The sequence below is a fragment of the Arvicola amphibius genome, chromosome 1, assembly GCF_903992535.2.
Source record: "Arvicola amphibius chromosome 1, mArvAmp1.2, whole genome shotgun sequence".
NCBI classification, from domain to species: Eukaryota; Metazoa; Chordata; class Mammalia; order Rodentia; family Cricetidae; genus Arvicola; species Arvicola amphibius.
In genome coordinates, this window is record NC_052047.1 from 143,229,218 (window position 1) to 143,253,217 (window position 24,000).

The following is a 24,000-nucleotide window of genomic DNA, read 5'->3' on the forward strand; positions in this document are numbered from 1 at the left end:
GGTAAGGGATGGGTACGGATGCAGAGAAATTGCCTGTAAGGGTAGACAGGCACCCGAAACAAAAATGGGAATCCTCTTAGGCCCTTAGGCTGCACTTTTGGATGGGAGCAAACAGCCTATTCGTGTCGGAATCAGGAGGTAAAGCTGGGGTAGAATAAGAGAAAACTAGGCCTTAGAGGTTGTAGAGGAGTGGGGAGGGGGGAGCTATGGATGGGAATTGACTTGCAAAGCATCTCCATCTCCGGCCTCCGGGACAAGTGGTAGGACATTTGTCTAGCGTCTAGCGTGCACCAGGACCTGCCTTCCACCCAGCACGGAAACCCAAACCAAAAGACAATCCTTAGAATCAAATTACAAAACTAGCAAACAGTGATGAACTAGCTCTTGAATAAAAGTCATGTAGTGGTTGTTGTTGTTTTGTTTGTTTGTTCGTTTTTTTGAGACAGGGTTTCTCTGTGTAGCTTTGGTGCTTGTCCTGGAACTCACTCTGTAGACCAGGCTGGCCTCAAACTTAAGAGATCCAGCTGCCTCTGCTCAAAGGTGTATGTCACCACATCACGGCCAGGCTTTTCTCTTTTCTTTTCGTTTTTGCTTGTTTGTTATGGGAATGGTTTGGTTTGGTTTGGAGACTGAGTATATATCTCAGGCTGCCTTTGAACTCATCATACAGCCCACGTTGGCCTGAAACCCTCCGGAATCTTCTTGCCTTAGCATCTCAAAAGCAGAGATTGCAGTCACCAGTCACCAAATCCAGCTCTGCTTGCATTTTGAAGGGAAGGACTAGGTTTTGAGCTTTGGAGTTCTTGGCTTTGAATCTTTGAGACAAGGTTTATACACACCAGGCTGGCCTCGAATTTGTTACATTGTTTAGGATAGCTGTGAACTCAGGTCTTCCTGGTACTGCAGGTGGATCAGGGCTGGTTTCTTGCAGTGCTAAGAATGGAACTTAAGGCTTCTCACAAGCTAAGCTAGCACTCAGTAAATGAGCTCCCACCCCTAGCCCTCCACAGGAGGCTTTAAAAACAATTAGTGGGCTTCACATTTTAGAGAAGTTTTCCGTTTACAGAGAAACTGAACCGAAAGTGTGGCATTCAGTTCCCTAATACCCTCACATACTCCCTCCACCCAGAATCCCCTTTTACTAAGGAAGCAGGGAATAGAGGGTATTGGCTCTGTGGTTAAGAGAGCCTGCTGCTCTTGCAGAAAACCTCAGTTCAGTTCCCACACCCACACAGGGTGGCACACAGGGTGGCTCTCAACTGCCTGTAACTCCAGCTGGGGGCATCTGATACCTTCTAGCCTCTACAGACAGTGCGGTCCTGTTCCCCACAGACACACCAGTGGACACAGAAACAGAAACAGACTTTTCTTTTTTCTAGAGACAGGGTTTCTCTGTGTAGCCCTGGTTGTCCTGGAATTCACTCTATAGACCAGGCTGGCCTCAATCTCAGAAATCCACCTGCCTCTGCCTCCTGAGTGCTGGGATTAAAGGTGTGAGGCACCACCGGTGGCCCAGCTATTTTAAGAAAAGGGGGGGGGGTGGCGGGGACGGTGTGGCACGCAGCCAGATCCCAGCACTTAGGAAACAGAAGCCGGCAGATCTTTGAGTTTGAGGTCAGCCTGATGGACAAAGTGAGTTACAAGACAGCCAGAGCTACACAGGAACACTGTTTGGAATAAACAACAAGGGTGGGGGACGCAGGGGAGGAACACTAGTAACACATACTTATAGCCTAGCTTTTGGGAGGCAGAGGCAGGAAGACTGTAAGCTTCAAGCCAACAAGGGCGACTTGATGAGACCCTTAAACGTAAACAAAACACCCTGGCACTGAAGACATGGCTTTGTCACAGGTCCTATGTAGCCCTGGCTGTCCTGGAACTAGTTCCATAGACTGGGCTGGCCTCAAACTCACAGAGATCAATCTGCCTCTTCCACCACAGCCTGGCTTGAACCATGGTCAGCACAGCATCAAGGCCTGCAGTTCTCACCAGGAACCACTTTGGGGGCTGAACATCCTGTCGGTTTGGGCAATGTAAACTGGCATGGATCCAGCTCCATAGCATCAAAGAGCCCTGAGAGCTCCCTGTGGAGCCTTCTTCCTCCTGCCCCCAAACCTCTGATCTTGTCATTGACACTGGTAATATTTGCTTGTTCCAGAGTGTCGGGGCTGGCTTCTATTTTTTCTTTCTTTCTTCTTTTTTTTTTTTTTTTTTTGGTTTTTCGAGACAGGGTTTCTCTGCAGCTTTTTTTTAGAGCCTGTCCCGGAACTAGCTCTTGTAGACCAGGCTGGCCTCGAACTCACAGAGATCCGCCTGCCTCTGCCTCCCGAGTGCTGGGATTAAAGGCGTGTGCCATCACCGCCCGGCTCTGGGCTTCTAAATTTTAAAGATCGCGTTTGCTTATTTGTGTGAGTGGGTAGGTGGGTGGGTGCATGGAAGTCAGAGGACAGCTTGTTGGAGTTGGCTTTCTCCTTCTTCCCTGTGGGTTCCAGGGATCAAACTCGGGGCGGGGCAAGCTTGGCAGCAGAAACCTTTACCCACCGAGCCACCTTGCTAGTTCCACACTGGCTTCTGTCATTTGGCAATAATCCTTTACACCTCCTTTGAGTCTTTTCATGACTCAGCCGCTCAATTCTTTCTAGGGCTTAGCAAATGTTCCCCTGTCTGAATGGACCAGTGTGTTTAGCCACTCACCCAGTGAAGGACGTTTATGTTGTTCCCAAGTTCAGGCAACTATAAATAAAGCTGCCGTAAAATGTATGTGTGTGTGTGTGTGTGTGTGTGTGTGTGTGCGTGCGCGCGTGTGCATGTTTGTGGTGCATGTGTGTGTGCATGTGTGTGTGCGTGTGTGTGTGCACGCACGTGTGTTCGTGTGTGTGGTGCACGCGTGTGCGGGTGTGTGCTAGAGCCACAGACACAGCTCAGTGGTAGAGTGCTTGCCTGTATGCATGAGGCCTAGGTTCAATACTGAAGACTGCAGGGGGGAAGAAGCATATGTCAGTCCTGACCAATGGAACCATAGAAATTACGCTAGAATCAAATCCCTAAGTAAACAAGCAGAAGGGAGGAGACAGGTGGTTAGTGAGCAGTGACCTACAGGAACGGGGTGGGCATGAGGTAGTCCTCTGCCAGCCAGGCAGCCTAATGTGCACACAGCCTCATCAGGGAGTTAGTTAGGCCAGGGGAGAGTGTAGGATAATGGTTATTAACGGCTACAGCCCTGTGACAGGGACCACTGCACACTGAGGTCAGAGGAAGGTGACAGGGGCCACTGCACACTGGGGTCAGAGGAGGGTGACAGGGGCCACTGCACACTGGGGTCAGAGGAAGGTGACAGGGGCCACTGCACACTGAGGTCAGAGGAAGGTGACAGGGGCCACTGCACACTGGGGTCAGAGGAGGGTGACAGGGGCCACTGCACACTGAGGTCAGAGGAGGGTGACAGGGGCCACTGCTCACTGAGGTCAGAGGAAGGTGACAGGGGCCACTGCACACTGAGGTCAGAGGAAGGTGACGGGCCACTGCACACTGGGGTCAGAGGAGGGTGACAGGGGCCACTGCACACTGGGGTCAGAGGAAGGTGACAGGGGCCACTGCTCACTGAGGTCAGAGGAGGGTGACAGGGGCCACTGCACACTGGGGTCAGAGGAGGGTGACAGGGTCCTGAGAGATTGCTTTGTCAACGTCCTTTCGAGGCGGGGAGCCAAGCGAAAACTCACGTGCTCTAGTTGCATGGCAGTCACTAGTGATGGATTACAATGACTTGAATTTTATAAAGTTCCTGCCTGCCGGTTCCTGCAGGCTTCTCTTAATAAGCTATAACCTGTAAACTGAATAAACAATTTTCTCCCCGAGCCGTTTTCTGTCGTCGTGTTTACAGCAACATAGAAAAGGCAGCCTACCTAGTGGGACCATGTTTCAAAACCAAGCAAGCAAACAAATAAACAAACAAAACAAGAAAGGAACCTACCGTGGCCTGGCATAGTGGTACATGGTTTTAATCCCAGCACTCAGGAGACAGGCATGTGACTCTCTGTGAGTTCTAGGCCAGCCTGGTCTATATAGAGAGCTCCAGGTCAGCCAGGGCCACATAGAGAGACTCTCTCAACAAAAACAAACAACAACAAAAGGGGCAAGGCATGCCTTGGATATTTTCTTCTACGTTCTTGACAAACTGACTCAATTACCAGAGGGAGTGATTACCTTCTCCAATGTTTCTGTTTCCAGGCGGCCTTTGGCAGCAGCCAATGACAGAGCAGTCCTCGGCAGGCACTGGAATCTGAAGACCAGAGGCGAGGTCCATGCTCCCCAAAGACCCTTGCCTAGGAAGGCAGCAGATGCTCATAGCAATTAGCCTCCCGGGGCAGAACAAAGGTATAGAAAAATAACTGCTATCTCAAGGCACCCCTCAAGAAAGGCCAGGCGACCAGGCGGCCAGGTGTGGTGACGCAGTACCTGTAAACCAGCCTGGCCTACATATCCAACCTCGTGTGACAGAGTAAAGGATAGGCTAAGTGGTGGGAACCTTGAGGGAGACTTTCTATGAATGCGCTACCAAGGCTCTGTGCAGCCAAGGAAGGGAGCCCTTGGCCCTAGGCCTGGTCTTGAATTGGGCCACAGCCTCCTACAAGTCCTGCTTGAGAATGCCAGTCTCGGCGCACACTGAGCCCTGGTGGGTTTGTGCCATGGGCACCGCACTGACCATCCCCAGTGCTACTAAACTGGAATAACTCCAACGGCATGGCCCAGAGCGTGCCATGTCTGAACACGTGTGAGTGAGGGTACCTTTACAGATGGAGGCCCAAGACTGGTGCCGGGAATTAACCTTGATCACACTTCCGCCCCATTCATTGAGACAGAGTTTTACAGTCAAACCCAGAGCTTGCCAATAGGACTATCCTCACTAGCAAGCTTGCTCTGCCTCTGCTCCCCATGGCTGGAATTACAGCCAATCACCATGTATTTATGCAGATTCTGGGACTCTGAAGTTAAGTTCTGGTCCTCACATTTGTGTGGCGGCTCTTTAACTACTTAGCCGACTCCCCTTCATCCCAGGCCTCTTCCCAGCCCCCCCAGCCCCCACCTCCCCACTTATTTCTATCCTTTATCTTGTCCTAATGAGTAAGAAAATGTTTCACATTGTCCCCTCCGTCCCCCACATTGGGGATGGAACCCAGGGCCAGGGGACTGGACGCTAGACAAGAACTCTACCAGTCAGTCACATTCCCGGCCTTAGTACTTTGAGACAGGTCTTCCTGTGCAGCCCTGGATGCCCTCAAGCTAGTAATCCTCCTGCCGTAGCCTCCCGAATGCTGGACTCACAGGTGTGTGCCACCACAGCTGGTTTAGTGTGGTAAAGAGTGCAAACTGCTTTTCCTGATTCAGCTGAGATGATCAAGGGTCAAATCATGTCCATGTTTAATTAATAAAATGGGACCTGAGTCGTGCAGGGTTTTTCTTTGTTCTATTAATATAGTGTGTTATATTGGTTGTGTTTCATTTCTAGAATTCTTACAGTCCTGGGAAAAATCTTCCTGGATCATGGTGCATAATTCTTAAAAACTGCAGTGGGGTTTTGCTAAGAATTTTTTAAAAGGACTTATTTATTTTTATTTAATGTATATATGTGTGTGTGTGTGCACCATGTGTGTTCAGGTGCCTTCAGATCTCAGAAGAGTATATTGGATCCCCTGAAACTGGAGTTACAGACAATTGTGAGCTGCCATGTGGGTTCTGTGCATTGAAAGAGCAGTTAGTGCTCTTGAGCCCTCTTTCCAGCCTTTCCAGAGAATTTCTGCCTTTACTTTCAAAAGGAGATTTTTTTAAAAAAAAAAAAAAAAAAGAGTTTACTTTCTGTGGTGTTATTGCTATTGAACTTTGAGAGTTTTTTTTTTTCTTTTTTGGTTTTTCGAGACAAGGTTTCTCTGTAGCTTTGGAGCCTGTCCTGGAACTATCTCTTGTAGACCAGGCTGGTCTCGAACTCACAGAGATCTGCCTGCCTCTGCCTCCCAAGTGCTGGGATTAAAGGCGTGCGCCACCGCCGCCCGGTTTGAGAGTTTTTTTTTGCACGTTTTATAAATACTTCATATTGTTCTGTTTTATTTTTTGAGACAGGGTTCTTCTGTGTAGTCCTGGCTGTCCTGGAATTCAATCTGTAGACCAGGCGGCCTCAAACTCACAGAGATCCACCTGCATCTGCCTCCTGAGTGCTGGGATTAAAGGCATCATGTGCCACCACCATCCAGCAAGACTTCATATTTTAATTGCTATCTATACAAGATAGCTGGTGGCTATATAGTTTGGTAATATTGCCTTCTATCCTGTGGCTAGGAGTTTTTTAATTTTGACAAAGTTCACCACATTTGATTCATCATTTTTCTAGTCCCAGATCACAAAGACTTTCTCCCATTTTTCCTTCTAAAGATTTTAGCTTTAAGTTACATTTAAATCTGATTTAGGTCTGAAGATGTAGCTGAGTTGGTAGAGTGCTTTGCCCAGCATATGCAAGGCCCTGACTTTAGTCTTCAGCACAGAGGGTGATGGTGTAGACACCTGTAATCCAGGACTCCGGAAGTGGTGACAGGAGGATCATAAATTCATGCTCTCTCTCTCTCTCTCTTTCTCTCTCTTTCTCTCTCTCTCTCTCTCTCTCTCTCACACACACACACACACACACACACGATTCATTTGAAATTTTTTATATTTATTTATTTATATTTTATTTATTTTTTAATAGGGTCTCTTGGAGTCCAAGTTAACTTCAAACCAGCTTTGTACCCAGAATGACCTTGAGCTCCTGACCCTCCCAGCTACATCTTCCTTCCCCATGCTGGAGTTGCAAGTGTGCACTACCACACCCAGGCCTTTCGTTTTGTGTTTTGAGATAGGATCTCACTTTGTAATCCAGACTAGACTTAAACTCACAAGAGTTCTCCTGTCTCGGCTTCCCTGGTTTGTTGCCACACCCTAACAAGTTGTGTGTGGGGAAAGCTGTGTGTTTTTAATTTTATTATTATTCCTAGTGTGTGTGTGTGTGTGTGTGTGTGTGTGTGTGGCCTCGAGTGCACGTCCATGTTCACTCACACATGTGAATGTGAGCACACAAATGCCACAGAACTTGTGTAGAATTTAGAAGACAGCTTTTCCATCTTAGATGCTGAGGCTCAAAGTCAGGTCCTATGTGTGTCATTGGTACCAAGCGCTGCTTTTGAAGGCTTCAGCAGGGAGGATCTCCCTGCCCCTATTATCAACCTGCCAAGGATGGGTTAGAGGGGTCTAGGTGCTCTAGGCAGGGTACACTCAGATGCTCAGCCGTGTGAGCAATCTGCCTGTGTTCTTAGAGGACTGGCCCAATTCCCCTAAAATATTTTGAATTCAGCTCTTGTCTTGACTGCCCCCCCCCCACGCAGCATGCCATGCACCTGGGAGTGAAAATGTGGCCTCCAGACGTGGCCTGGGGAAGGAGAGAGAGAGCCCCAGTGTGAGAGCACTCTTAGATATTTCTTGTCAGATGTCACAGGTAGCCAGTGGTAGACACAGTCTCAGAGGCAAGGAAGCTGAGGGTCAAGTGGGTCCTAAAAGGTGAGGAATGGCACAACCACTCAGCTTCCCCTGAGGATAGTTAAGGGTTAAGGTTGAGCTAGATGTGGTGGTCCACTTAATTCCAGCACTCAGGAGGCAGAGCGGAGACTAGGGGATCTCTGAGTTTGGTGGTAGCCTGGTCTACAAAGTGAGTTCTAGAACAGCCAGGGCTACACAGAGAAATCCTGACTCAAAAAGACACACACACACACACACACACACACACACAAGAGCCAGGTGGTGGTGGTTCATGCCTTTAATTCCAGCACTTGGGAGGCAGAGACTGGCAGATCTTTTACAAGGCCAGCCTGGTCTACAGAGTTAGTTCCTAGTCAGGCACCAAAGAAACTGCAGAGAAACTCTGTCTTAAAAAAACAAAATAATAATAATAATAATAATAATAGAAGAAAGAAAGGAAGGAAGGAAGGAAGGAAGAAAAAGAAAGGAAGGAAGGAAGAGAAAGAAATAAAGAAAGAAGGAAAGAAAGAAAGAAAGAAAGAAAGAAAGAAAGAAGGAAAGAAAGAAGGAAAGAAAGAAGAAAAGAAAAAATTAAGGCTGGGCCTGGGAGGTGACCACTTGTCATTTTCACCACGGTCCAGTTCAGAGTGACTGATGGAGATGGAAACACCAGAGACTTGGGAAGAGAGATAGTGAGAAATGTAGGGTCAGCCACGGCCTGGGTCGGAAGTGTTGCTCACATCTGCCCATGTAGGATGGAGAGTGAACTCTATGTGCCAGATTGTTCAGTGCTTAGCTAGCCTAAGGGTAAGGGGCAGTCCCGAAACCACGAGAGAAGAGGTGAGGCGCCCACAGCCTGTTGTAGAACCCAGAACTGGTGTTTTTCTACTTGGTAAGGACACTGTCCCCATGCAGGAGTTCAGCCACACCCTCCAAGGGTTCTTGGAGAGGAGCTCCTGGCAGGTAATTTGGTGGCCTGAAAGGTCCTAAGTGTCTCCTGGCGGAGATGGCTGGCTCTCTCTAGTCTGGTCCCGACAATCTGCCCTTCGCGTAGGTTCTTCAAAGCGCAAATTAGCCCGGATCAAGCAAAACACCAGCCGCTGTTGGGCCTGTTTATGTTAGTCACTCCACTCAGGTCTCTTCGGTTGAAATGAAGCATTCCTCCCTCTGCCAGTTTCCTAGAGTGCAGAAATACAAGCCAGGACGGGGCGGGGCTGACGTGCTGGGGGCGGGACTCCGGGCAGCCCCTGCCTGCAAATCCCGGGGCTCAGCGGCTTGCCGGAGCGCGTTTAGCTGACGAGCCATGGGGAACAACAACACCGACGACGACGGTGGGCTGTTGGCCGGGCGTGGGCCAGAGCCCCTGGGGCCGGGCGCCGGGCTTGGGGGCGCGGGTGTGGCAGCGCTGGTAGGGGGAGTGCTGCTCATCGGCTTGGTGTTGGCGGGGAACTCGCTCGTGTGCGTGAGTGTGGCCTCCGAGCGCACCCTGCAGACACCCACCAACTACTTCATCGTGAGCCTGGCGGCCGCCGACCTTCTTCTTGCAATACTAGTGCTACCACTCTTTGTCTACTCCGAGGTGAGCCTCCATGCCCCAGCTCCACTCTCCGCCTTCTGCCTTCCTCCTCTCCCTTTGCCCGACCCTGGCGCGGTTTGGCCGCCTGGACGGACCTTCAGCAACCTTGAGCCAGGGTGCTTGAAGGAGCTCAAGGCCTCCTCAGTCCTGACTGCCCACCGTCTCCCGCTCTTCAGAATCCAGCGCCAGTTTTGCGTCTGTCCGGTTACACTACCATCCTCCGGATCCCTTCCTAGTCTCTGTGTGATCTGCTGACCCAGAGAGGGCTTGTGTCCCTGGATGCAAGGATCGCAGATACTGTCTTTCCCATTTAAGTCCCGGTTCCCACTCCAGAAATACTGCACCCCTAATCCCTGCAGAAAGCCAGCTAGACCGGCAGGCAAGTGTGCAGACACACCTCACTGCCTATGACCACTGCCTTTTGGGACTACGAGCACACACACACACACACACACACACACACACACACACGAGAGAGAAAGAGAGAGAGAGACAGAGACAGAGAGAGAGAGAGAGAGGGAGAGACAGAGACAGACAGAGAGAGACAGACACACTTGCCAACCTGCGCCAGCTCACCCTGTGGAAGACAGGCAAAGCCTGCCACCACTCAACTGCCAGCGGCTTGGAGCAATGAAAAGTGTAGTCAGAGAGGCCTGGCAGGATAGTGAACCTGGGGGCGGCTAAGAGTCAGAACCTTCTGGAGACTTCTGGGACAGAGTCACCCCAGACCAGGTCTGGCTTTTAGGTGCGTCTTCTATGGTGGAAATTTCTCTCTGCCTGAGGTTTGGCCAGAGAAGAGCTGCTTAGGACAGGAATGGGGAGGGACATAGTGGCCTTAACTCTGGGGGGTTGGGATGCATGGGATTTCTAAGGAAGACACCGAGTTCTGGAGCTAGGGCAGAGGCCAGCAGCCACGCGTGACCTCAGGCCCTCCCCAAGGGACAGACGTCACTGTGATGGTTAAGCTCCTAATCGTCCCAGATCAGTATGAAGGGATTTGGGGTGAGTGGGTTGAGTTGGCTGTATGTTCCTTTGCCCTTGGAGAGCACTCCCTGTAGATTCGCTGAGAGCCCTAGACCACATTTGTCCTAGGACAGTCGTGTGTACCCTGTCCAGCAAGTGAAGGGACCCATCCAAAGTCCCATAGCAGTAACAGTTGAAGCAGGCAGGATAACTCTAGGTGAGTCTTGGAGGTGGTAGGATTTGTGTTCAGTGGGCAGAGGGTCAGGCCTATGCCCCTATGGGTTTCCCTCCAGCAGATGGTATCAGTCTCCCTTGGTTCTTCCCCAAGGAAAGATCAAGAGGCAGGTCTGTCTGCCCCCTCTCTCTCCTCTAACACAAGTGTCCCCAGTTGCCTCAGGCTCGCATTTGGCGTACACACCCCCATCCCGTCTAATACACAGCCATTGCCTCCCTTCAACAAGAATGGGGGTCAGGAGGTTAGCGTCTGAACTGTCAAGTTTTGTGTTTCTTTTCTGCAACCTCTGCATGGCTAGGTTCAGGGTGGCGTGTGGCTGCTGAGTCCCCGCCTCTGTGACACCCTCATGGCCATGGATGTCATGCTATGCACTGCCTCCATCTTCAACCTGTGTGCCATCAGCGTCGACAGGTGGGCACCCCAGACAACTCCTCTCCCACCTACCCCCACCCCACCCCACCCCCGCCTCCCAGTCATCCGCCCAACTCGGCGCCCTCACCATACCTGTGCCCCTCTAGGTTCGTGGCCGTAACGGTGCCACTAAGCTACAACCGTCAGGGTCAGCGCCAGCAGCTGCTCATCGCGGCCACATGGTTGCTGTCTGCCGCGGTGGCTGCGCCGGTGCTATGCGGCCTCAACGACGTGCCCGGCCGCGATCCAGCCGTGTGCCGCCTGGAGGACCGCGACTACGTGGTCTACTCGTCCGTTTGCTCCTTCTTCCTGCCCTGTCCACTCATGCTGCTGCTTTACTGGGCCACTTTTCGCGGCCTGCGGCGCTGGGAGGCAGCCCGGCACACCAAGCTGCACAGCCGCGCGCCGCGCAGACCCAGCGGCCCGGGCCCGCCCGTGTCGGACAATGCTCAGGGCCCCCTTTTTCCAGAATGTCTGCCCCCTTCACCCAGCCTCCTGCAGAGCCCCAGCGGCTCCAGACACCCTGAGCCAGATCTCTGTCAGAGACCCTGTGGCTCCGAGTGTCCGCTCCCGGACGCAATGCTCCAGCAACCGCCCGCACTGCCTTCCTGCAGGAGGGGCGCCAAGATCACAGGAAGGGAGCGCAAAGCAATGAGAGTCCTGCCGGTGGTCGTCGGTGGGTTCCTGCCCTGGGGCAAGAGCTGATATGTAGAGAGGGGTCACAGGTGGAGAGTCCCAGGCTCCACGAGGTGGGAGGTGGGTGGGGTCTAGATTGGAAGGGTGAAAGGTGTGTGTGTGGGGGGGACCTCGAGTGCAGGAGTTCAGGCTCACGCCACCCACCCCCAGGAGCCTTCCTGATATGTTGGACGCCTTTCTTCGTGGTGCACATCACGCGGGCGCTGTGTCCAGCTTGTTTCGTGCCCCCTAGCCTGGTCAGTGCCGTCACCTGGCTAGGCTATGTCAACAGTGCCCTCAACCCCATCATCTACACGGTCTTCAATGCCGAGTTCCGCAGCGTCTTCCGCAAGTCTCTCCGTCTCCGCTGCTGAAAAGGCCACTGCTGTCCTGAGGTCAGGGAGATCCAAGCCCGTGGGCGGAGTGCACTGGCGCGTCTGATTAAACGAATTATTTCCTAATCATTTATGAAGGCTGGGGGTTGGGGAGGAGCAAGCAAAAGAGGAGGTATTTTGGCCTGGATGATGGGGCCTGGATGCTGCTGGCTCAGCTCCAGGAGGCTTCTGAAGGCTCTTCTGCCCCAGGAAGAATAGGAGAACTATTTCAGCTGGCTTTGTTTCCTCTCAACAGGTAAAGTGACCAAGTGTCTGTCTGGGAGAGGAGCTAGAGGAACTTCCTGGGGTTCCTGTTGAGGCCAGCTCAGTAGGGAGGGCTCTGCTGTCATTAAAGGGGGCATGGGTACCATTTTGGGAGCTTTCTTGAATACAGTATCTATTATAGCTTCCTGCCAGCCTCTCTCCAGAAGATGCCCTGGATTTGCAAAGTTCCACGGGAGTGCCATTTCCAGCCTTTGGTACTTAGTACTCCTCTGCAGGGAGCCTGACACTCAGATCCACCCAGGCTTCTACCCCATGGATCTCCAGCAGCAGGGTTCAAGGCAGGACTGAGGGACCCAAGCAGCTCCTGTGCTAGGGCTCTTTGGCCAAGGCCCAGTGCAGCAAGAAGAGAGATGACTCCTGGCAGGGATACCCTCACATCCCCCCCCCCCCCCGTCCTGTCATGGGAGAGATGTAAGTCAGGACCGCAGAGGGGGGCTTTAGGTTGGGGTCCACATCAACAGGCACAAAGTGTCACACCGCTCTCAGTACTGAGAAACAATGAGCTGAGTCCGACAGCGGTGTGCAAATCCTCCCGTGTTAAAATAGTCCCTGTTGGATAAGGGGCAGTTCCCCAGCACTGAGGATACTATGGCCTCATTGAGCTCCGAACACCCCAAAACTCCTGCTGGAGCCTCTGCTGACACCCCCGGGCTAGCATGCTGCTAGGTGTTAATGGAGTCATGGGTTCATATCTGCCCCCAAATCGTCTAATGTTAGTGGAATTGGGACGTCCTTAAATTTTACCTCTGGACAGAGGAGCCCTGTCTTGAAAAAACAAAGAAACAAACAAACCAAAAAGAAAATAATTTTTCCCCTGGAGGCTCTAGGACACCAAGTGTGCCTGGTCTTTGCTGACTCCCACGGAAAAAATCTGCAGATCCAAATGTACGGCTGAAACTCGTGAGTGGGGCAGAAGTCACGGGAGGCTTGACACAGCTTGGGGAACTGAGCCCTAAGTGCCATGCCCTGAGACCCTTTGGGTTTCTTCCTTAGAGGAAAGGGAAAGAAAAAATTGAATCGATTCCAAGTTGCATGTGACAGCCACTGCTCTTGGACGGTCATCCATCTTGGTGTTCTGAGGGCTTTCACACAGTGCCACTTCTTGGGGGTAGACACCCTGAATGCCCCCTGCAGGCTGTCCTGTGGTTAGCAGTGACTGACCTAGGAGCTCCTGGATGCAGATGACTTTGCCAAGTACTTGGCTCTTTTCCTGCTGTCAGTGTGCAAACTGAGCTATGCTGTGTAGCTTCAGCCTGCTCCACATGGCCTGGGTGACTGGTTGGAGCTGAGAGCTACTCAGTCACCAGAAAGCACTTCTGGGAAGAATGGTGAGGCCCCTACTCGAAGGCTTGATTCCAGCAGAAATAAACAGGGTGGTCATGAAGACCATATTCAGTGGGAAGGGCCTCAGGCCTGGAGCCTCCAGGTGCCTGGCTCACTGATCAGCCTTGGGGAGAAGGGCAGGGACCCCATAGAACTAGAATCACCTGCCTTACATATGTGCCCCTCCTTCAACTATCCCTGTGGTTCACGTTGAGGGACCTCAGGGATCTGCAAGGTGCAGGACCTTCTGATAGGAGGAACCATTTGTGGCCCAGTGCAGGGTAGCGGGATGATCTTTTTACACATACCAAGGTGTAAAGCTGGTGTGTATCAGGCAGGAACTGTTTTAGAAGTAGGTGTATGTAAGAATTGGTAAGTCTGAGAGGCAGGCAGATCTCTGTGAGTTCAAGGCCAGCCTGGTCTACAGGGCAAGTTCCAGGACAGCCAGGGCTACACAGGGAAACCCTGTCTCAAAAAAACCAAAAAAAAAAAAAAAAAAAAAAAAAAAAGAAAGAAAGAAAAAAGAATTGGTAAGTCTGTAAGTTCACCCTAAACTCCCCTAGGTCCTGGCTGAGTCTGCACATTCCCTACACAGTGCAGGGGAGCCTCAGGACCCTGACTGTTATGAGTCGGAGTCTTAACTCTAAAGGGCATTTCCGAAAATTTAGAAACATCCAGAATAAGCTCCTCTGGCAGTGTTCCTTGTCAGCAGGAACATCAGGTCTCATCCTATGATCAGCCAAGTCCAGTACCTAAGTATGAGTCTCCCCCAGAGGTCCCTGCTTCTGGGATGGACCTGGGTGATGAGAAGGGAGAGTGAAGAAAAACAAAGACAACCAGGACTTCGCATGCAGAAGCCCTGGCCACAGGCCAGACAAACATTTCAGTGTGCACCCAACAGGATGCCCCTGGACATTCATGAGTGTCCTTCAGCTGCTCATGGCATTGCCTGGACACAAGCAGAGCTGAGAGGCTAAGAAGCCAAACCCTGCTAAGCAGTCTCGGGTTCTCCTGAAGCCACTTCCACTAGAGAAAGAAAGATTGAAAACTCCTTGGCCATGAAGGTAGACCAATGAGAGGACGGGGGCAGGTCCATATCCCCACAGCAGGACACACAGAACACAGCAGAAACCCTCTGGCCATCTGAATACAAAGTGAGCTTTGTAACAGCGCCATCCAGGTGGGGGATGGGAGCTTTATTTACAACCTTATTAACAGATATGACAGATATGTACAAGTGGCATAGGGCACCCCCAAGGGGAACGGGACACTCATGATCCAGGGATGAAAGAGCACCGTGATAGGTCAAGGGCCCTGGGCTGTGGCGGAGTGCCCCATTCTGAAAGTCACCAGCATTCCTTGGTCTCTGGCAGGAGTTCATTCCAAGGGCACAGTCTGTTTGTTAATAACTTGTCCGGCAAGTTTCCCATGGCCCCACTTCTCAGCAGCCCCCATAGTCATGAGAGGGCCTTGGCCTGTGATGGCCTCAGAGCAGAGCAGGGAGCGGCCTGGCTCAAACAGCAACTTTTTCTATTACACTTTCTTCAACATGGACTTCATCAGCCTGGACAGTGACAGATGTTGACTGGCCACAGACGTGCTGATGGTCTTTCCAGTCCTGAAAGGAAAGAAATCCCATGTTAGCAGGAAGAACCACAGGGACCCACTGTGGTCCAGAGCACCACATCACCTGTGGATGGGCCCTGGACTTCACCGTGAGGGGCTCTGAGCTGTCAAGAGTGAGGCATCGTTCAGACAACAAAAGACATGCGCATAACAAGACTGCAGTAAGTTCATGTGTCCAGGTGTTTGTTGTTAGAATTACGAGGCTCTGGCTATCCTGGAACTCACTATGTAGAGCAGGCTAGTCTCAAACTCACATGGACCTTCCCGAGTGCTGGGATTAAAGGTGTGGGCCACCACACCCTGGTGCTGCTAGAATTTAAATGAAAAGTTGGACACAGTGGTTCACGCCTGTGATCCCAGCACACAGGAGGCTGCAACATGAGAATGGACAGAGTTTGAGACCAGCCTAGACTAACAATATAAACAAACAAATAAATTTGACTGTGATATAGCCACCCACATTGGTGTAACTGTGAGGGTGACACCTGTATACACGCACGAGGAGGGGGGAAGGCCCAGCAGAGTACATCCTGAAGGAAAGGGGTCACCTCAGGAAAGGCCTGCCTTACGCTCATAATAAAAAATTGCCCCAAGTAATAAAATCCACATAGTTGTAGCAGTGGGTCAGCAAACTGTGTGCACCAGGCCCAGACAACCACCAGACCCTGGCAGCCACCTATACAGCTAGACTCTGTCCCCCTTAACTAGTATGAACTGGCATGGTGCCTTGGAGCTGTGGACCCTGGCCAGGTCCCCAGGGAATTCCAGATGCTTTCTTCTGTGAAGTGAACAAATGGGTCATTCAAGGGTGAGGAAGCCCAAGGCACACCCCAGTGTCCACCCTAAACAAGAAGATGCAAGCTTCCATCCAGGCCTTTTAGCAAAATTGCAAATATCCAAAACTGATTTTTTTTTCCTTTTTTTGGTTTTTGAGGCATGGTTTCTCTGTGTAACAACTCTGGCTATCCTGGAACGAGCTTTGTAGACCAGGCTGGCCTTGAACTCATAGAGATCTGCCTGCCTCTGCCTCCCAAATACTGGGACTAACGGCGTGCACCACCACTGCCTAGCAAAGGCTGATTCTTGAAACCTCAAATTCTGAATAAAAAAACAACAAAAAACAAACTAACAAATGCTAAGTATTCTATCTAAACTTCATTGTTTGAAAAGCCAGAATTGGCCTGGCAGTGGTGGCTCACGCCTTTAATACCAACATTTGGAAGACACTTGATGGATCTCTGTGAGTTCGAGGTTAGCCTAGTCTATAGAGTTACAGGACAGTCAAGGCAACACAAAGAAACCCTGCCTCTAAACAAACAAACAAACAAACAAACAAACAAATAAAAATAGAAAAAAATAAAAGAAAGAAAGAAAAAGAAAAGAAAGCCAGAATTGAAAATCAGTCTTCGCACTCAAAAAAATGGTTTAGTGATTAAGAGCACTTGCTGCTCTTGCAGAGGACCTGGATTTAATTCCCAGCACCCACATGGTGGCTCACAATTGCTTGTAACTCCTATTCCAGGGAATCTGGCACCCTCTTCTTGCCTCCAAGGACACTACACACGTGGGGTATGTACATAAACTCTCATACACATAAAATAAAAGCAAATAAATCTTGGGGTTAGAAAGATGCCTACATGGTTAAAGAGTACACTGCTTTTCCAAAGTGAAGCTGTTAGCCTGGGATGATGGTGAAAGCCTCTGAGCTCAGCACTGTGGATGCTGGGGCCAGAAGGGTCACTAGTTAAAGGCCAGCCTGGGATACACAGGAAACTCTATCAAACAAGAAAAGAACAGCCTGGCGTGGTGGCGCACACCTTTAATCCCTGCACTTGGGAGGTAGAGGCAGGTGGATCTCTGTGAGTTTGAGGCCAGCCTGGTCTACAGAACGAGTTCCAGGACAGCCAGGGCTACACAAAGAAACCCTGTCTTGAAAAACCGAAAGACAAAACAAAAACTGGGGGCGGGGGCACTTTGAGGTGACTTAGTAGAAAAGGTCACTGGCTATCCAGCCTGGTGGCTTGAATTCACTCTCCAGTATCTACATATGGAAGGGGAGAACTAACTCCTTCAGGCTGTCCTATGTGTGCCGTGGCATGTGTGTCCCCCATAGGGATATTAAATTAATAAATGTAATTTAAAACAACAAAAGACTGGGAATAGCTCACTGGTAGAGCACTTGGCATGCATAAGGCCTGACTTCAACCCCCAGTACCACAAAAAAAACAGCAAATAGTGAGCCAAGGAGCTAGCTGCGTTAGGCTATGTACTGGGTGAGCCAAGGAGCTAGCTGTGTTAGGCTATGTACTGGGTGAGTCCTTCACTATGAAATGTCTAGAACAAGAAAATGTGCATATAAAAAGTTGGTTATCCCCACCAGGGCTTGAGGGAAGATGAGGGCAGTAGGGTTGGGGGAGGGATTCTTTCAAGGGATGTTTCCAAATGCACTGGGTTACCGTACTTCTCTAGAATTTACTTCATTGACTGTATAGACCATGTAAATTTTATGGCACATAAATCGGAACCAGCGAAAGATACCCTGGCACATAGCTCACAGGGGATTTGAAAGAAATAAACACTGTGCAAGTTAAAAGCAAAACAGGCTATGATTGTTACCTAGCCAAAAAGAAAGCCAACAATAGCCCCCTCTTCAGCTGACGCGGGTGAGGAAGTGACCCTCTTCACAAGTTACCACTGTCCAGAGTGGCTCCGGCTTCTTTCTTCAGTTCCCTGCTAGTGCTCCCTTTAAGGCCAACATGAGAAGTAAGGATAGTGACATTCAGGGGTCTTTTGTTTGTTTTGAGACAGGGTTTCTCTGTAGCTTTTTGAGCCTATCCTGGAACTTGTTCTGCAGATCAGGCTGGCCTTGAACTCACAGAGATCCGCCTGCCTCTACCTCTCGAGTGCTGGGATAAAAAGCATGCGCCACCACCGCCTGATTTGACATTCACTTTTTTAACATTTATTTATCATTCTTATTTTATGTGTATGAGTGTTTTGCCTGCATATATGCCTGGTTTTCATGAAGGACAGAAAAGGGTGTCAGATCCCTGGTACTAGAGTTAAGATGGTTGTGAGCCATCATGTGGGTGCTAGAAATTGAACCCAGGTCTTCTGCAAGAACAGAAGTACTCTTAACCACTGAGCCATCTCTCCAGTCCCCTGCATTCATATATATATATATATATATATATATATATATCAGTTCAAATGAAGACGCTGCACACGCCTTTATTCCAGCATTTGCGAGGCAGAGGCAGGTAGATTTCTGCAGGAACACACAAAGAAATGCTGTCCCACCAAAAACAAAACAGAAAGCTGGAGTATTTGTCTTTAATGAGGACATCAAAAGAGGGCTGAAGTCAGAGGCAGGGGGATCTCTGTGGGTTTGAGGGCAGTCTGGTCTCTGAAGCGAGTTTCAAGACAGCCGGAAGAACTGTTTCACAGAGAAACCATGTCTCAAAAAAAAAAGAAAGAAAGACAAAAAGACAAAAAAGACCGACTTAGCTGGTAGCTCCAAGAATTGGAGTCTCTCGCCCAGACTGTTCCTAGAATCGAAGCTCCCAGAACAGAAGCGAGGACAGAAGCCTGCATTGTGACACTGTTGAACCTGCGCCAGCACTTCAGGGAGCTGCAGGCAGTGAGGTTCCTTCGTTACCTGTGCACTATGCTCTCTCTCCCGGTGCTCCTGGCTCATGTCCCAGCATCCCAAGTACCAGTGGAATAACTTGGCTGAACTTTTCTCAGTGCAAAAGTTTTTTAAGGGGAGTTCAGAAGACGAACTTCCAACTTTGCTCCCCAAATCTCTGGTACCCTGGAGACAAGTGGAGTCACAGAGAGGACCAGGGGACACGGGCCACACCTTCCCTTCAAACCCTAGAGGCAATGGCTCCTGTGCACTCACCAGGGCCACACAGGACTGCCAGGAGTCCACCAAGGTGACAGACTTTTCTTGTGCTATGTGAGGTTCTGAGTCACCTATGGACCTCGGGGTAGGGACACATGTCCACTTCATAAGCTGCCCTTCATGGCTATCTTCCCAAATCCACACTTTTCTTAGCCTGCCAGGTTTCAGCAAAGCACCAGGCTGTGGGTCCTTATGGGAGGTTCTGTCAGCAGACATAGCTTGAACCCGCAGTGGCTACTGCACATGTCTGACAGATCTGCTTCTGTATTCACACCCAAGGGCCCAAGGCTACTCAGTATCCCCAGAACTGGGGCTACGAACTCCAGGTGACTGAGGACACTCTCCTCATCCCTGAGAACAAGGTGGCTCCTTCTGTTTATGTTCCAGGCTAGGAAACAGGGCCCCAGCATCCTGTCATTCTGAGCCCTAGGTCAGAGGATGCCCAGACTGGGTGCCAGCCTCTCACCCTATTTCACAGCAGCCCCAGCGAGTGAAACTGAGCATACACTGTCTTCTGAAGCATGGACATTCTTTAGAGAAGTTTGTGAAGATCATGAACACTGCCGCGGCTGTGCAGGATGGACAGCAGGACGGACAGCTGGATGGACAGCACAGGCTCAATCTTCCAGCAGGTCCAGGTCCACTCTAACATGTCCGGCCTCTACTTGGCTGGCACTGCTGAGTATCACGGACAAAACCCGTTTGCTCCATGGTAGAACTTAAGATTCCTACATCTTCAAAACTTGCACTAGGCAAAAAAATAAGCCCCTAAGTCAGCAGGGCACAAAGAACAGAATTCACCACGTGGAGAGTGACGAGGTCAGAATTGTGGCCACAACCAGCCAGGGTACCACATGCTTCATGGCACTTCCTGGGATAACTAGGGGCTGATGACTTTGGGAAAAATAAACATGATGACGTTACTGTCTCAAAGTGGTCCTGGTAAGAAGTGCCAGGCGCATGACGTTCTAAGCAGTCAACTGACAGTCCCCAGGTTGCTAGTGCCCTATGGTAACTATGGTAACTATGGATGCAGCCCAACACAAAACATAAACAGACGACAACCCTGAAGCCAGCACTCTTGCCCTTAGGGACTTGGAGTGAGTCCACCTGTCCAGGCCTCACAGGACTCCAGCCAGGAAAGGCTAAGGCAATGCAGGCATGCGGGCAGGCACACTACCTTGCGCTGGCAGAATGTGGAGCAGTAGTTCACCTTGTGGCAGCCGGTACACTCACTCATGGCCTCCCGGCCACAGTTGACACAGGACTGCTGCAAGAAGGACAAACAAGTATCACGTCATGGCGGGTGCTAGCCTCCATGGCACGCCCATGACTAAGAGACACCAGGCACGCCCTCTGGACCATGTCCACCCCACGTCACTCAGCTGTATGGAGCTGGCCTCTCCCTTTGTCTGAGTTTGCCCTGTGCCAAGCATCAGAACATCAGAGTCCAGGTATCAGACCATGTATCAGTGTCTAACTGCAAGGAGATTCCCTTTCAGCGGTGAGGATATAGAAACCCGATTTGGGGAAGTTCTCAACCCTCGGGCACACTTCCTGAGAGCCTGAGGACCCAGCCTGCAAACAGGCAGCGGAGCAAGCACTGGGCACACCAGGGTCTCTGGGCCCTCTCGAGTGTATCAACTCTGGTATGGAGTTTGGGTCTGACCGAGGCTCCCTTCCCCCATACTGCTGTTCAGGGTCACGTCACTGAAACAACACTAATCGCCCAACGTTTCGTGTATTTCTTTTCTTTCCTTTTTTTGTTTGGTTTCTCGAGACAGGGTTTCTCAGTATAGCCTTAGCTGTCCTGGGCACTGAGTCAGCTCCCTAAGCCTCTCTAGCACTGAACCGAGTCTTGAGACTGTGCCTCTACTCTGAATGAATAAATACTTCAAAAAAGTCCATAGCCGTGTAGAGTTGGAAGACCAGAGTCAGGGAAGGCACCATTGGGGAGGGGAGGGGGTCCAGACGCGTGGAAGCTAAGAAGGCAGCACTGGCTACAACCAGAAATCGCAAGACATCAGCATGTTCAGCCTGCTAGAAATATGTGGCCAGACATTTCAGTAGTGTGGGAGATAAACCGGTTGGAAGAGTCTTTGGTTACTCATGATTCCCGCCCAGGAGAGCCCCAATGGAACTTGAGCAGTGACCTAGTCTGCAGAAGGAGCAGAGCAGACAATGGCAGACACCCCAGCCTAGGCTAAAAGGATCGCCACTGAATACAGGGATGTGGTAAGACAGAATGTGTTCTTCCTGCCCGAACACTGCAGCAGATGACCTGCCAGACTCTTCAGAGAACAAGAGAACAGGCCTACGCAGCTGCAGCTGGGGAGGACAGCCCTCCCCTCCTTGTGCTGGGGTAGCATCTGCGACAATGACTGTGGAGCTGGCAGCCGTGTTCGGAGGCAGAAGGGGCTATGATTGACGCGCTCATGGAGGACAGCCTGCGGTGGTCACAGGGATCCTCTGTACTAACTCTGCAGCTTTTCTGAAAAGATGGAAGATGACCCCAAGATCAGTCTGTTTTTTCAGAAACAACCTCCCACCATGCCAGCAGAGGTGCAGAGACACCCATTTGTGTTGCAAGGGTGACCTGAAGAAGCCCCTTCTGAGCGTCCTAGAAAGCTATGGAAGCCTCGGAACCAGCGAGTGGCTTTCTATGAATGGGCCTCAGTAGACAATCACCACAGTGATCTTCAGTGAAGAAGCCATAGGACTGCCTCCGTGGCCTGTGTCCAAAGAGCAGGCTCAGATATGAGGCTGTCTCTAGGGCGCTGTGGCCCCAGCACATGGATGACAACTGCCAACAGGCAGAGAGTCCTTGGCCTCTGCCTCAGAAGGAATGGGTACCTAAGCCCTGTGTCTCAGAAGACATGAACTGCCCATTGCACGGCACCCAGGCCAGCTTCAGGGTCAACTTACAATGTGGCAAGAATATGAACAACAAGCAGCTACGCTACCCATTACTCTAGGCATCCTCAATTCTAAATTATACAAAAATTACACATCACAGGTAACTGAGCCATTTCTCAGAAAAAAATCCAAACTTATAATAAGATGAAAAGACTACCTATAAAATACTCACTAACCCTGAATCACTCAAGGAATAATCTCTATAATGTATTTGCCATATTGGCTCAGCAAATGACTTTAAGTCTAACTTGAACTTGGGAGCTGCACACGCTCCTGCACTGGGTCTGAGCCCCTCCTCATCAGTCTGAGCAGAGGGGCCTTCACTGGGGCCACCCCTGCACTTGTACCTCTGAATTGCACAGCACATGGGCAAAGGCTCTTGGAAGCAGTGGTCGATATAAGACCCTGCGGCTACTCAGCCAGCTCGGCTTCTGCTGGACACAGTGCCCTTGACAGGCAAGGACATGAGCTTTTCTGCCCTGTTTAGTCTCTGCAGATCTGATTAGACACACACATACACAAAATCCTGTGATGACTTGCTTCAGCTAAGCTAAATTTGTTCTCTTCTAAAACTCCAAATAAAATGTAAAAGCTGGCAGCCTTAGAATTCTCCTAAGGTTAACTCTGTGTTAGCACTGCAGTCTCTCCCGAGAGCCCCTCGGCAGGCTTCTCAGCTTGTCCTAGCCCACACACCGGTGGCAAGTGGAAAGGGTCCCAGCATGGTCTTTCCACTCAAACACAGGCACTGTTTGCCTTCTGAACTTCCACTTCCTGCCCTGGGATCAAACAGGACTACTTGCAAATAAAACTTGGATGAAGCAGGGCAGTGGTGGTGGTGGTGGTGCACACCTTAAATCCTAGCACTCTGGCGGCAGAGGCAGGCCTCTGTGAGTTCAAGATCAGCCTGGTCTACAGAGTGAGTTCCAGGACAGGCTCCAAAGCTATGCAGAGATATCCTGCATCATAAAACATAAAGAGAAAGAAAGAAAGAAAGAAAGAAAGAAAGAAAGAAAGAAAGAAAGAAAGAGAGAGAGAGAGAGAGAGAGAGAGAGAGAGAGAGAGAGAGGGAGGGGGGGGGGGGGGAGAGGGGGGGGGAGGGAGGACTGATGACATGGGACTGTGTTTTCAGAGTAGGGGCTCAGGGAACGCAAGGTCACTCTGATACCAGTTGCTGTGTTTAGGTGTTAGTGTTTCAGCCAATTTCAAGAAAAGTCGCACTTTCTACAGTTAAAAAGGAAGCCATCTGAGTTGTTGATCATGAGTCTCTCCCCTCCCACTTTGTACAGCGGGAGGGGATTTTGAGTCCATGCCTACTGAGTTGCTAACAAGGCCAGTCCTCAAAGGATTTGAGTTCTAGTTTAGAACCCGGCACTTCACAAAAACTCAGAGACCAGCTGCTGGGGCCAGTACATTTATCAAAGCTGTCATCAAGTATGCTGGGCTGGACCAGGAGCAGGTGGTGAGGGGGCTCTTTACTTCCATGTGGTTTGCTCCCACCAATCATGTGACTCTGGCCATGAACCAGCAGTCAAGGTCTGTTCCTCTGTCCCTAGGTTCCACACAAGCCCAGCCACCTGTGCCAAATGATGGCTAATGGGTTTTTTTTGTTAATATATTTTTAAAATCCTATGTGTATGAGTGTTTTAATCTCATGTATGTAGCAGGCAGTGGTGGTGCACGCCTTTAATCCCAGCACTCAGGAGGCAGAGGCAGGTGGATCTCTTTGAGTTGGAGGCCAGCTTGGTCTACAAGAGCTAGCTCCAGGCCGGGCGGTGGTGGCGCACGCCTTTAATCCCAGCACTTGGGAGGCAGAGGCAGGTGGATCTCTGTGAGTTCGAGGCCAGCCTGGTCTACAAGAGCTAGTTCCAGGACAGGCTCCAAAGCCACAGAGAAACCCTGTCTCGAAAAATCAAAAAGAGCTAGCTCCAGGACAGCTAAGGTTGTTCACAGAGAAATCCTATCTTGAAAAACAAACGAACGAACGAACAAAAAAATTCATGTATATATGCTCACCATATGTGTATGCATATGTATGCAGTACCCAGGGGACTCTTCAGGCTGAAAGAAAGCCTAAAGATTTAAATAGTGCCAAATTATTGTGGCCTAATAACGTGGCAGAATACTGAAACTGCTAACCCAGTGGTTAGCCATCAAGTACAGAGCAGCACTC

The 24,000-nt window shown here is 50.5% G+C and overlaps 2 protein-coding genes across 5 annotated transcripts in view; one reads left to right on the forward strand and one right to left on the reverse strand.

Annotated features, from left to right (window-relative positions):
- The first annotated feature begins 8,842 nt into the window (after window positions 1-8,842).
- Drd4 (dopamine receptor D4) lies at window positions 8,843-11,773 on the forward strand. Its single transcript, XM_038317548.1, has 4 exons — window positions 8,843-9,118; window positions 10,612-10,724; window positions 10,832-11,400; window positions 11,571-11,773. The coding sequence occupies exons 1-4, from the start codon at window positions 8,843-8,845 to the stop codon at window positions 11,771-11,773; spliced, it is 1,161 nt and encodes a 386-aa protein (XP_038173476.1).
- A 2,768-nt stretch (window positions 11,774-14,541) lies between these two features.
- The window catches only part of Deaf1 (DEAF1 transcription factor), a 28,501-nt gene continuing 19,042 nt past the window's right edge, over window positions 14,542-24,000 (reverse strand). For 2 of the 4 annotated variants that reach the window (XM_038324160.2, XM_038324175.2), the window contains 2 exons: window positions 20,095-20,181; window positions 14,542-14,999 (listed from right to left, as the gene is read on the reverse strand). In XM_038324160.2, the coding sequence (XP_038180088.1) occupies window positions 14,895-14,999; window positions 20,095-20,181 (192 nt within the window). In that variant the 3' untranslated portion in view covers window positions 14,542-14,894. Of the gene's footprint in view, window positions 15,000-20,094; window positions 20,185-24,000 lie in introns of all 4 variants that reach the window. The other 2 variants (XM_038324153.2, XM_038324168.2) reach the window with 1 other exon arrangement.

Excerpts from the sequence above, each read along its gene's own strand:
- Drd4 (XM_038317548.1), top strand. The coding sequence starts at position 8,843 with ATGGGGAACAACAACACCGACGACGACGGTGGGCTGTTGGCCGGGCGT. Across the intron at positions 10,725-10,831 it reads TGTGCCATCAGCGTCGACAG|GTTCGTGGCCGTAACGGTGC; the intron begins GTGGGCACCCCA and ends GTGCCCCTCTAG. Across the intron at positions 11,401-11,570 it reads AGTCCTGCCGGTGGTCGTCG|GAGCCTTCCTGATATGTTGG; the intron begins GTGGGTTCCTGC and ends ACCCACCCCCAG.